The 13,012-nt window shown below is 43.0% G+C and overlaps 1 protein-coding gene across 2 annotated transcripts in view; it reads left to right on the top strand.

Annotated features, from left to right (window-relative positions):
• Positions 1-2,283, top strand: part of RNF25 (ring finger protein 25) — a 92,925-nt gene extending 90,642 nt beyond the window's left edge. For both annotated transcript variants that reach the window (XM_033944788.1, XM_033944787.1), the window contains exon 10: positions 1,572-2,283. In XM_033944788.1, coding sequence (XP_033800679.1) covers positions 1,572-2,201 — 630 coding nt within the window. In that variant the 3' untranslated portion in view covers positions 2,202-2,283. The remainder of the gene's footprint in view (positions 1-1,571) is intronic.
• Positions 2,284-13,012: the final 10,729 nt, after the last annotated feature.

Genomic DNA, 13,012 nt, shown 5'->3' with positions numbered 1-13,012 from the left:
AAAGGATCCCTAGTGGGGGCTTAAAAGCATATGTACTAATTTAAAAATGTTTAAGAGGTCTCTTCTATCGCCATGGGTTTCTAGAGGTAGCCATTCTGGATACGTCATCAAAAAGGCCAGGGATGTACTGATGTTGATTTTGGTGATATCATCAAAACATTTGGTCTAATTTAAAAATCCCAACGCTCTCCTTACTTTTAAGGTCTCTCATCTCATAGGCACAAGATCTTGGTAGTGACTGATTTCACATGAAGTATATCACTCCATGACTCACTTGCTTCGTCATCGGTCTTCTCTGTACCTTTTCTAGTTCCACTATATCTTTTTTGAGATGCAGCGACCAGAATTGCTCACAGTATTCAAGGTGAGGTTGCACCATTGAGTGATACAAAGGCATTATAACATTCTCATCTTTGTGATGTCATCAATTTGACGGCCATTAACCTCATGTAGACAGGTCTTATAACTAGGAAATGTGATCAACATGGCTGTTTCTATCAGGCATGGTGTTAATAAACTGTGCATGTGGTGATTTTTTTCTCTTGTGTGCAATTGCCCATTTGCTGCCTTATCTCCTTGAGCAAAGTCTGTCTGTTTCTCTGCCTGTGTGTGATCCTTTATTTACAGCTTCTAACAAATTATACATGCTGCTTTTTTTCTCCTGCTGCTTTGTCTCTATCTCATATGCAGAGATTTTACAGCACAGACACAGAACAGCAGTCAATTTCTCTGCATCTTTAGGTTACCCCGTTTCTCCCTTCTGTAGGCATACTGAAGATTCCTTCAAAATTGCTAGTAGTAGTAATCTTTTCAGATCCAGATCAATGTGATCCTCTCTCCCTCCAGTCCATCCTCCATAACAGATCAACCTTTTCTTACAGCCGAAAAAAACATCAGAGAGGTATATTTCCCAAAACTAACAAAATAAAATTAGACTTCTTACTAATGTCTCTGTCCTTTGTCTCCTTTGATTAGCTGTTTTTTGTAAATGAGGCAAAAGCAGTATGTATTTACCTAGGCATTTAAAAGCTAATCTTCCCTACCCTACATGCTCTCTGAATGTTTTCAGCTACTGAGGGGCTACAGCAAGGGGGAAAGAGGCTGAACTGTCCATATAATCCCCTAGACATGTTTTAATATGAGGCAAGCCCAATGGACCTTGTACTATCAGTGGGCACAAGATACTTAGGAGTTTATGAAATACGATCTGAAACACTCAGGCACTTTAGGGCTCTTCTGCTGCTCCATCCCCTACAATAGTTTCTATTACTAGTCAGTCAAATTGGAACACAAGCATAGTCTTCCAAATTTGTCCTGACATGTAAGCATGATGTATCCTAACTTGCCTGGGGAACTCCTATAGATAGGTTCCACACCCAGGGGCTTTGATCTAGTCAACAATTTTTTTGTGCCTTTTTAACAGCCCCTATTAAAGGTAAGCAACTTTGGTGGCTATATACATCATTGTGTTGATTTGTTTTACTGGGCATAGTACATCACTTGGTCAGCTCTTCTGCAGAGAAAAATATGAACATAGTATGACTATAGTTATTTTCATTTCTTTTTCTTAGCCTTCTGAAGTTGAAACTTATCTTGATGCCTCTGCTTCTGAGACTACAGTGGAAGATGGTATATTAACCTCTCCCCTTGTGGATCCTTCTGTACATATGACAAGACCCTTCAGGAAAGAATCCAATTTACCAGAAACTGCTCCTAATGCAACAAATCCACAGAGGCAGTGCAGCCAAGCCAGAAGGGGGAGAGAGGGCTTCAGAGGTCAGTACCATTCCCCTAGGATGGCTAACATTGCTCCACAGAGAGGCAGAATAAGTGCATCTACTTATTCTAGAGATCGAAGAGATTATTGCAGGAAACCAGAGAAGTGGGAACTGTGTGATCAGAAATACAAGCTGGACCTTTCCACCACTTATGACAGAAACCGGGCTCCTATTTTAGTAGAGAAAGATACTGACACCATCACAGCATCAAACACTGAAGCCCAGGAAAATGCCACTGCTGAGAGGAGAGGTCCTGGGAGCTGGCAGAGCCAGTGTCAAACCTGGGACAACAGAAGATGGGAAAAGTCAAACTTGAGAGAGCAAGGGTCCTATCATAGAACACAGAGGAGTAATGGGCCTCTTACATCACATGGACAAGAACAGAGAATCTCATTAGGGGCAGAAAATAAAGAGAACTCTTAGCAAAAAAAAGGGGACCTGAAAGGCAGACTTGTCCTCTTTCTATATGATTGTCAGGTATAATAAAATTATTATTCATCTGAAATTAATCGGTATTAATCATGTTCCAAACATCCATACTTGGATATTGTTTTAAAGAGAGGAGCGTTATCTAACACACATTGTGCCTTCAGCTCTGATCAAGTATGCTATAGAAAAATATCACCACTGCTTGAGACACCAGTTGTGGCTCTTTAACAAGTGAGAAAAGCATGCAAAGAATGACTCTTGGAATTATTTTCAACTTCTCTGCATGTAATTGTGTGTCTGCCTTGTATGTTTGTTTTGCTAGTTATCTTTTGTATGTTTGTGTGTATGTATGTATGTATTTATGGTTCATGCTTTTTTATTTATATCCTACTTTATACAAATCGGGTTCCAAAAGCACACGTACAATAAAATACACAGATACATACATTAAAAATAAATAACCATACAAATATTGGCTTTCTACGATAGACAATCAGGGTAATGCAGCCCCACTTGATGGTGAAGTCCCTGCACTGAGCCTGTCTCGTGGAACGCCCCCTAGCTACAGTAGATTTTTTTTTTCTCCCATCTACTGGGCATGTGCAGCCACCTTGCCTGTGGAGTTCCACCCTGTAGCCTATCAGGTTTTCAGGTCATACCTCTCCCCTTCTGCCTTGCGTGACTAAAAACATAAAATAAAGAGAATGAGATCAAGAAAGAAAATGAATCTAAACTACAAAGAAATAACTAAATCCATTAAAAAAAAAAACAACAGACAGCCTCCTTTCAGCGGCAGCAGTAAGAACCGCAGAGACTGACAGATGGACAGTGGCTATATCCCAGCCTTGCTTTCCGCTAAGGGTGCTGGAAGCTTGCCAAGGCCACTCACATCAGTTATTCTTCCTCTCCCTCAGGGCCAGGGGCAGGCAGATTGATGGCGGCTTTATCCCAGCTTCACTTCCCGCCGTTGGTGTTGCAAGCTCGCCGAGGCTGCTAACGTTCGTAATTCCTCCTCCTCAGGGCCCATGAAAGGCTCTGCGGGGGCAGGCACTTATTCCTTGTTTTCAACACTGTAAGTCAGCAGTCACTAAAACATCGCAAAGACATCTTCTTCAATTAGTAGTGGCTCTACAGCGGCACTTCGCGCCAATTGGTGCAGGAAGATCTTCAAGGCCATATTCCTCGCCGTTTGCTCCTCCCCCTCAGGGCCCATGTAAGGTACCACCAGGGGAGTGAAGCACATCGCTGTAGCTGTAGCTATTAAAAAAAAAAAAGCGGCGAGCGTGGCTGGCAGTAAAAGGAAGCTTTTGACTGGGGGGAAGCAGGCAGTACACCTTCTCTTCCAGTTTCGACTAAGGCAGCATAGACCCAGCAAAACCAGCCCAAGGCTGCTCCGAGGCGCAAATGTGAAGCAGGGAGACCTCCTGTGGGCAGTGCTACTGGCCTCGCAGCCCTTTCCTACTGTCATACTGGATACTCCAGTTACAATTTTGACTAATTATATCATTTCCACAGGCTCCCCTTATACATGCTATTTTGCTGCAGTTAGTGCCACTAGCAACTCTTCAACCTGCTGTTTTGGATCCTTCCTTGTCTCTCTCTATAAAAAAGAGAAAATTATTATGAAAGGTAGTTCTGCATTTCTGCAGCAAACTCCTCCTTCCCTTTCTTTTCAGACCTCGGATAGACTAGATCTGGACCCTCTGTCAGACCCACTCTTGCTCTTTTCCTCAGCAGAAGACATTCTTTTTACATATACCGTATTTTTCGCTCCATAAGACGCACTGGACCATAAGACGCACCCTAGATTTAGAGTAGGAAAACCAGAAAAAAACATTCTGAGCCAAATTGTGTACTAATATATACCAGGCTCTGCACCCAGCCCCCCTCACTCCCTGCCAGGCTCTGCACCCAACCCCACACTCCCTGCCTGGCTCTGCACCCTGTCTCCCCTTCTCTGCCAGGCTGTTTCTATAATTTCTCATATACACACAATACAGCAGTTATAAATTATCAAAACTGACACATTTTGATCACTAAATGGAAAATAAAATCATTTTTCCTACCTTTGTTGTCTGGTGATTTCATGAGTCTCCTTCCTTCCTTTCTTCACTCAGGCCCAACAATTGTCCCTTTCTATTTCCTCCCTCCCATGTCCCAAGTTCGTGCCCCCCTCTCACTCATTGCCTTCCAGCCTTTGTTCTTCGACCTACCTCCCTCCCATGTCCCGAGTTAATACCCCCTCGCACTCACTGGCTTCCAGCCTTTATTCTTTGACCTACCTACCTCCCATGTCCCAAGTTTGTGCCTCCTCACTGCCTTCTAGCCTTTGTCCTTCGTTCTCCCCCCTACCATGTCCCAAGTTTGTGCCTCTTCCCCCTCACTGCCTTTCAAGCCTTTGTCCTCCCTGCCGCGTCGGACACTGCCTTCCTTCCTCCCTGCCGCGCTGATGAAACCTGCCTAACCTACGTTGATTGCTCCTCCTCTGGCCCGGGTCCGCCACTGCTGCACCTCAACTCCCGGGCCAGAGGAGGAGGAATCGGCAGAGGGCAGGCAGGCTTTAGCACAGCAGGGAAGGAGGAAGGCAGTGTCCGGCGTGGCACGCTGGCCCTTCCCTTCCTGGAGTTGCAATGCAGTGGCGGCCAGCAGGGAGCATTGACGGCAGGCGGGTGGCAGTCAGCCTGCGTACCCCCAACGAGTGGGACATTTTGAAAAGGTACAACGGGGTGGGTGGGGATGTTTTTAAAAAGTTACCTTCGTTTCATAAGACGCACCGAAATTTCCACCCAATGTTGGGTGGGAAAAAAAGTTCATCTTATGAAGCGAAAAATACGGTATGTATTGCATAATGACCACTATTTGCTAACCCCAAGGATTACAATTGTTAATCCACAATACACAGGGTGAAGAATAGGAACTAATAAAGGAATAATACTGCACCACATGAAGAATCTCAGCAGGAATTCCTACAGCCAGCTAAACAGCAAGACAACTATTTAATTTTAGCCTAGTAATCCTAATTCTGTTTAGAACTCAAAAAAAGAAAAGAAAATGATGCTCCCAGGCCAAGAACTCTTGGTTTATACATCAAATATCCATGTTTCCCTTTTTTCAATCATTTTAGAAAGATCAGGAAAATTTGAGTAGTGCTCATTCATATGTCATAAGTGACCACTAGTTTCAGTCCCTGGTTAACTAAGTCTAATGCAGGCGCAGTCTCCAGGAAATCCATCACATTTTTGCACATATTGATCTCCTTTGCCAAGGAGATCAATATGCAGACTTGAGGATCAATATCCTCTTACAGACTTTCTAGGGAAGGATGTACAGTATACTGAATTCTAAGAATAGGTGGTAAATTATCTTCAGCCATTCCTATATATCTATAAAATATTTTTGAACCAAATCTAATAGTGCAAGTAGGGGTGACACAAGACCTAAATAAAGGTAGTAATAAAGGAAACTTGTACACTGTTGTGAACTATTATGACAGCTTTGCGGTAAACGCATGTGGAGTCCCGCAGGGCTCTCCCCTGTCCCCCACACTGTTCAACATCTACCTGGCCGCACTAGGGAACCTATTGCAAAGCTTGAAAATCAAATTCTACATTTATGCTGACGCCATTACCATAGTCTTTCCCCTAACAAACGTAACTCCTGAGACAAAAAATCATCTGGCATCTATCCTAAAGCAAATCGAACTATGGATGGCCGATTTCAAATTGAAACTCCATTCAGAAAAAACCAAATTCTTCTTGGCAAGTCCAAACGACAAAATCAAAGATTCAACAATCTCCTTGAACGGTCAAGTCTTTCCTATCACAAATTCCATAAAAATTCTGGGAGTGACACTAGACCGCAACCTCACCCTTGAAACTCACACTGGCTTACTAGTCAGAAAAGGCTTCTCTGCCTTATGGAAACTAAGAACTATCAGAAAGTACTTTGACGCAACCTCATTCCGCTTACTGGTGCAATCCTCCATTCTGAGCTTACTCGACTACTGCAATATTATCTACCTGGGGTCCTTCAAAAAAAACATTCAAAGAATCCGTATCATCCAAAATTCGGCAATTCGACTGATCTTTGGGCTAAAAAAATGGGAACACATAACTCCCTACTACCAAAAACTCCATTGGCTACCCTTGGAAGCAAGAGTGCAGTTCAAGTTTGCCTGTCTCTGTTTCAAATCCATTCTTGGTTCGGCCCCCTTATACTTGGTTCCCCATTTTACCTTAGAATGTCCATCCAGACCCACTCGCAGATCTCATCTCTTCAGCCATCCAACTGTAAAGGCCTGCCGTTACAAAAGATACTGAACAGAACACTTGCCTTCCAAGCAGGTCATCTAAATGATTGGCTGAATAATATTATCTCACGCTCCTCATCCTTCCTAAACTTCAGAAAATTATTAAAAACTAACCTATTTAACCGATTTGTAACCTAAGACCTCTTACCCGACTCTTGTCCCCCAAGATCTCTTTTGTCATTCCTCTGCTTCCTGCTCACTGTACATATGACCCCTTATATTGTACCTGTTCCCTGCTTACATATATTAATTGTATCTGTATTCGCTGATTGTACTCATTCGCTGACTGGCCAGCCCTTCTTTGTTGTAAACCGCCTCAAACTACTACTGCTTTGGCGGTATATAAGAAATAAAATTATAATTATTATTAAAAGGTTTCATACATCACCAAAAACCCATACAATTGCTGTTTGTAGCTGCCCATAGAAGATATAGCCATAATTCTTAATTATTATATTCAACTGCATAAAAGCTGGACAGGATAAAGTGCCAATATCCTGTTGTCATATAGCACTATCTGTTCACCAGTTGAGATTGAGCCTTACTGCAACTTCAGACTCGGACAATCTGATCTCATTGGCTGTTGAGTTTTTCATTCTTAATTGTAATTGAAGTTTTGAAAACCATTATTTGGATATTTGAAATGCTGAGCATCCCAGACTACACGACACCCTTAGGGGATGAATTGCTTGGCACTACAATTCTACCATCCTCTGGTATATGGAAGACACCCATTTGTTCTGGACTGGTTTGGTAGGACTAAAGGACAAAAATTTATCATGTAAGGCAATTTCCCCTTTGTCCAGCATCTCTCATCAGTACATTCCTCAACTCACAGAGGACAATTCTGCATTACTACAGAACAATGCAATAGAAGAAGTTCCCCAGCAAGAACAGCTCCATGGATTCTATTCCAGGTTTTTTTCTCAAGAACACACAAGATCTTCAGCCTATCATCAATCTTCGTCCTTTAAAAAATTTCTCACACCAGAAACATTCCGGATGATTTCTCTTCCAAGCAATCCTTCCTCTTCTCAGCCACATTGATTGGTTAGTCACCTTTGATCTCAAAGATCCGTATATTCATATCCCAATTCATCCTGTCCACTGGAAATTACTCAGATTCATGTGTCTCACAAAGATTACCAATACAAAGTTCTGCCTTTCAGCCTATCAACAGCCCCACGTGTGTTCACAAAGTGTTTGGCAGTGGTAGCAGTCGACCTCAGGGTAACACATCACATGGTATTTTCCTTACCTGGTTGACTGGCTCCTGGTAGCTTATTCCAAGGAGCAGCTGTTGCTTACCATTCAAGCCACAGTGCACTCCCTCCAAGCACTGGGCTTTCTAATCAATTCTGACAAATCCAACCTGCAGCCTGTGCATTACCTCACATATATAGGTGCACGGATCAACACTGTCGCTACAAGGACATATCTACCAGAAGAATGTCATCAGGTAATTATTACTCTGGCGAATCGGATGCAACATACTTCCGCTGTTCTGGCACGTGGAGTGTTGCGCCTTCTTAGGTCATATAGTTGCATCCCTTCCTCTAGTGCCGCATGCCTGACTACACGTGTGTTCTCTGCAATGGCATCTCAAGCTAAATTGAAATCAGCATTTTCAGTCTCTGGCCACTTTGATTCCTTTTTCAGGCAAAGTCAAAGTTTCTCTATCCTGGTGGATTCACTCTCCGGCCCTCAAACAAGGATGCCCGTTCCAGCCTCCACTTCTTTTTCTCACCATGACTACAGATGCCTCCAACAAAGGTTAGGGAGTGCATCTCAACCACTTTCAAACTCGAGCTATGTGGTCAGAAAAAGAACTCCACTTCCACATCAATCTGCTAGAGCTTTGTGCAATTTATTCTGCCCTCAGAGCGTTAAGCAGGTATGTGCGCAACACACGACTTGTAATTTAAACAGACAACCAAGTAGCAATGTTGGGGAGGGGGGGTTCAGGATCTTTACTCCTTTGCAGAGAGGCTCATTGTCTATGGACTTTTGCTCTCTCCCTCTCCAAGGAGATACAAGCAGTGTACATTCCAGGAACAATGAGTGTCACTGCAGATTTCCTCAGTCGAAAGCTTGACCCTCACGAGTGGACCTTAAACATGGATGTACTACAATTCATTTTTCACCAATGGGACACTCCCATGATGGATCTCTTTGCTTCAGCAAACAATGCTCAGTGTGCCCATTATTGCTCCCTATGACCGGCTCCTCATGCAGTCACCAGGGACGCTTTCTTGATTCCATGGATTTCCAATCTGTTGTATGCATTTCCGCCGATTCATCTCCAAGGTTCTTCAAAAAACCATCAGAGACAAAGCTGAACTGTTTATAGCACCTCATTGGCCCAGACAGATCTGGTATCTCATCCTTCTGGATCTTCTGGATGCACATCCAATTCCATTAGGGATCATCCGTTTCTTTTGTTCCAGTGGGATACTCACCTATTACACCCCAATCTTCTTAGCCTGCATCTCACAGTGTGGAGATTGAATGGGCAATCCTCGCTGATGTTCCAGTCTCATCAGCAGTAAAAACCATACTTCTTGCAGCCAGAAAGCCATCTACCAGGAATTCGTATCAGTTGAAATGGAAACAGTTTTTCATCTAGGCAGGCTTACAAGGTCAAGACTCATTCTGCTGACCTGTGTATCACATTTTAACTTATCTACTGCATTTATCAAATTCAGGTCGTAAGACCAACTCTGTACACCTTCACCTTTACCTTTCAGCTATATCAGCCTACCACCAATTTTTGGACGGAAAACCTCATTCTCAAAATCCTCTGATCTCCCAATTTTATCATTGTGAACCGCCTAGAAGTCGCAAGATTATGGCGGTATAGAAAAATAAAGTTATTATTATTATTAACAATCTCTGACCTCCACTTCGTACACCATCTTCAGCCTGAGATCTCAACATTGTTTTGGACCAGCTGATGAAGGATCCCTTTGAGCCCTTGAGATATGCTACACTACAGTTCCTAACATGGAAAACAGCTTTTGAAGTGGCCCTTACTTTGGCCAGAAGAGTTAGCGAACTGTAAGCACTGGTTATCTAGGAACCATATCTTCAATTTTTTCCTGTTAAGGTGCTTCCTCGTACTCATCCAAAGTTTCTTCTAATCAGTTATTTCCTTCAATGCAGCTACTCAAGGACATGCAGTTTCTAAACGAACTATATCATCCTGGGTCGCTAATTGCAGCTCTTTTGCTTATAAGAAACCTTCCATGTCTCCTCTGGGTCACATTGGAGCACATCAAGTACGAGCGACAGCTTCATCAGTTGCAAGCTTGAAAGCAGTTCCCATACAATATATCTCCAAAGCAGCAATTTGGTCTTCAGTTCATACGTTTGCTAAGCATAAGACATTCAATTTGATCAATCTGTTCTTTGCATTTGTTTCCATTTTGGGGGGGGAAAACCCCCCAAAACTACTATTGATTTGCCTCCTCCCATTTTCTTGTTAAGGTAGTGACTCACCATTAAGTGGGGCTGCATTTCCCTGCTTGTCTATCGGAGAAAGTGAAGTTGCTTACCTGTAACATGTGTTCTCTATAGACAGCAGGGGCATGCAGCCACACATGCCCGCCCTCCATCCCCACATAGCTTAATTAATGAGCTAGAGACATATTGACAGGCTATGGTGGTAGAGCTCCACAGGCAAGGTGGCTGCACATGCCCAGTAGATGAAAAAAATATCTACTATAGCTAGGGGAGAGTTCCACGAGACAGGCTCAGTCCAGGGACTTCATCATCAAGTGTGGCTGCATTCCCCTGCTGTTTAAGGAGAACACCTGTTACAGGTAAGCAACTTCGCTTTCTGTGTATCTGTGATTAGAAGAGGAAATCACCATGAATACATTGTCCTGCAAAAATGTATTTGGATTTTTTATTTATTTATTTTTTAGGGGGGGGGAGAGGAGTTAATTTCTTTTCCACCCCTATCATATGCAGAAACTTTGGAGATTGTTACAGAAAGCAGTGCCTAAGAGCTGCTGACCACACACCACAGGATGCAGTAATCAATGAACATGGAAATTACTGCTACATTAAAATCACAACTATAATTCACAGCTCATTTTCAATTGTCATTTTTCCTGCCTGTGCCTGAGCCATAAGTGGCTCTGGCTTTAGGCCCTGACAGAAAGGGTGACAATTTTTTTAATGGCAGCAGTATCCTTGGCCCCTGATCTGCCTCTCCTCTTGCCTAACCGACCCCCATTCCCCCCCTCTAATATTAAATAATTTCCTCACTCGATGGGACTGGCATAGACAATCTCCCACCTACCCCTAAACCTTAAATGAGGTAGGTGAAATGCCCACCCACATCTGTATCCTCCTGGCCATCATTTCCAAAGTGACCTCTGCCCTGTGTAGTGTATCTTTGGCCCCACCCATTGCATCATTGCATCTCATCAGTCATAAAGGAATTTCTCCCTTATATGCAGAGTGAACAGATTACCCATTCCAGAAGGGAGACTTTTTTGACCAGTCCTGGATTTCTGCCCGCCTCATCCTGGTGCATTATGGGTCCTGCAGTACTGATTTCAATGGATAGAATCATGTATTACAAATACTACACTGCTTTGGGGTGCAATTTTAAAACCAGGACTGGCCTAAAAATCTCCCTTCTGAAATGGATAACCTGGCCACCCTACTTATATGGCAATCTGGCATTACGCAGTAAATAGGGCAGGAGACCATCATTTTAAAAATGATGGCCCGGAGGCAGGAGCAATTAGGCATTGCTCCTATCTCATTCATTGTATTGGGGGGTCCAGGGTGGGACTGGAAATGGGGTGCCACTACATACCAGACAAATAGTTTTGTTGGATGGAAAGGGAGACCACAAGAGAATTTTTGGAGGACTGGGTGATTTCAAGAGAGGGGAAAGAGATGGGGGGCCAGTGTTGACTACAGAGGCTCAATGCCAGAATTGGACCTGGTAGCAGGTTTCTTGGATTAAGCCCCCCACAATAGCTCTGCATTCTGTGGGATAAGCCAATCAGCTCTTTAGCATGCGTTTTAATATGCCATGCACTAATGTCTACTGTGGGAGTACAGAAACCCTTTTACCATATAGTGGCCATTTTCAAGCTGGTAAACTGCTGGTTAAGGTCATACTATAGCCTGTGGTAGTTTTCTGTATCAGCCCCTTTATTTGTACCGCACAAGAACTCCCCCCAACTTGATAAGGGCCACTTATATCTAATCCACTCACTTATGCTTCTCTGCTGTGCTGTCATAGGTCTTACTTGTTTGAAGGCTTTTAGATAACTCTTTGTTCCAGTGCTATAGGTGAGACGTTCTCTAGACCATAGGGTTATTTCCCCTTACTTGCATGAGCTGCAGAAGAAATCCATTTCAGGTTTTTCACTCTGCCTCCAGTGTACATCACAGACTAGTTAGTGCCCTCTAGCAGTCTTTTCTTCTGCAAGCATGACTGCAGCTGTGTGGATTCTGCTCTCCCTATTTTATTATTTTAATTCAACATAGTTTCATCCCTTTTGCGCTTGAAATGGATTTGAAGCTCTGCCTGCTTGAGAATTCACAGACTTTGGTCTGTAGCTGACAGGCCGATTCTTTCAGTGTACCTGTTAGCCAGTCTGCGCTGTCTTCCTTGGAGCTCAGGGCCATCCCTGACCTACTCTCACGCCCCCCATTAAGCGGGGGAGGGGGTCGAGCACAGACTGTGTAGTGTGCTTAGGGGGTTCAGCGGTATTCTACAGCGCACTGGCTGTGTTTTTGCGCCTTCACCCATCCAGGGGCGCATCCAGTGGTCCCCATCCTCTAAAGAATGGAAAAAATTATCTGAATGAAAAAAATAAAAAGAGACACAACCACAGGCAAGTTAGATGCAAAGCATTGATAAAGAAAGCTAAGAAAAAAGATATAGAGAAACTTGTAAAAGAGGCAAAAACTTATAACAGTTTTTTTAGGTACATCAGAAGCAGAAAACCTGTGAGGGAATCTGAGGGACTATTGAATGATCAAGGAGCAAAAGGGGCTCTCATGGAGGATAAGGCCATAGTGGAGAGACTGAATGAATGAATGAATTATTTGCTTCAGTCTTTACTGAAGAAGATGTAAGAGATCTACCTGAATCCCAATATAAACGACTGGATAATAGTCAAAGCAAAAGAAATTGTTCCTAAAGGTCCGTGATGCAAAAAATAACTAATAGAGGAACAGACAATAATGCTTCAAATACCTTTTAAATTTGAGTGGTGCTCAGAATCCAAGATGGATGAAAAAACTCGATGTGGGGACGAACCCCTAAAGAGCTTCTTACAGAATCTATCATTGCACCATTATGAAGTAAAAGGTAATTCAAAGTGCTTATTGAAGATACTTATAACTGTCTGTAGTCCATATAGTGAAAAATATTGTCCAAGTTCTAAATAGCTTCAGAGTGTGAAAATTCAAAAAAGACTTAGCTTAAAAGTTCAAACAGCGTTAGTCCAGCTAGGTTCTGACG

This window comes from Geotrypetes seraphini, chromosome 5 (assembly GCF_902459505.1).
Source record: "Geotrypetes seraphini chromosome 5, aGeoSer1.1, whole genome shotgun sequence".
NCBI lineage: Eukaryota > Metazoa > Chordata > Amphibia > Gymnophiona > Dermophiidae > Geotrypetes > Geotrypetes seraphini.
The sequence above is the reverse complement of the archived record's forward strand: the minus strand, read 5'-3'. Positions and strand labels throughout refer to the sequence as shown.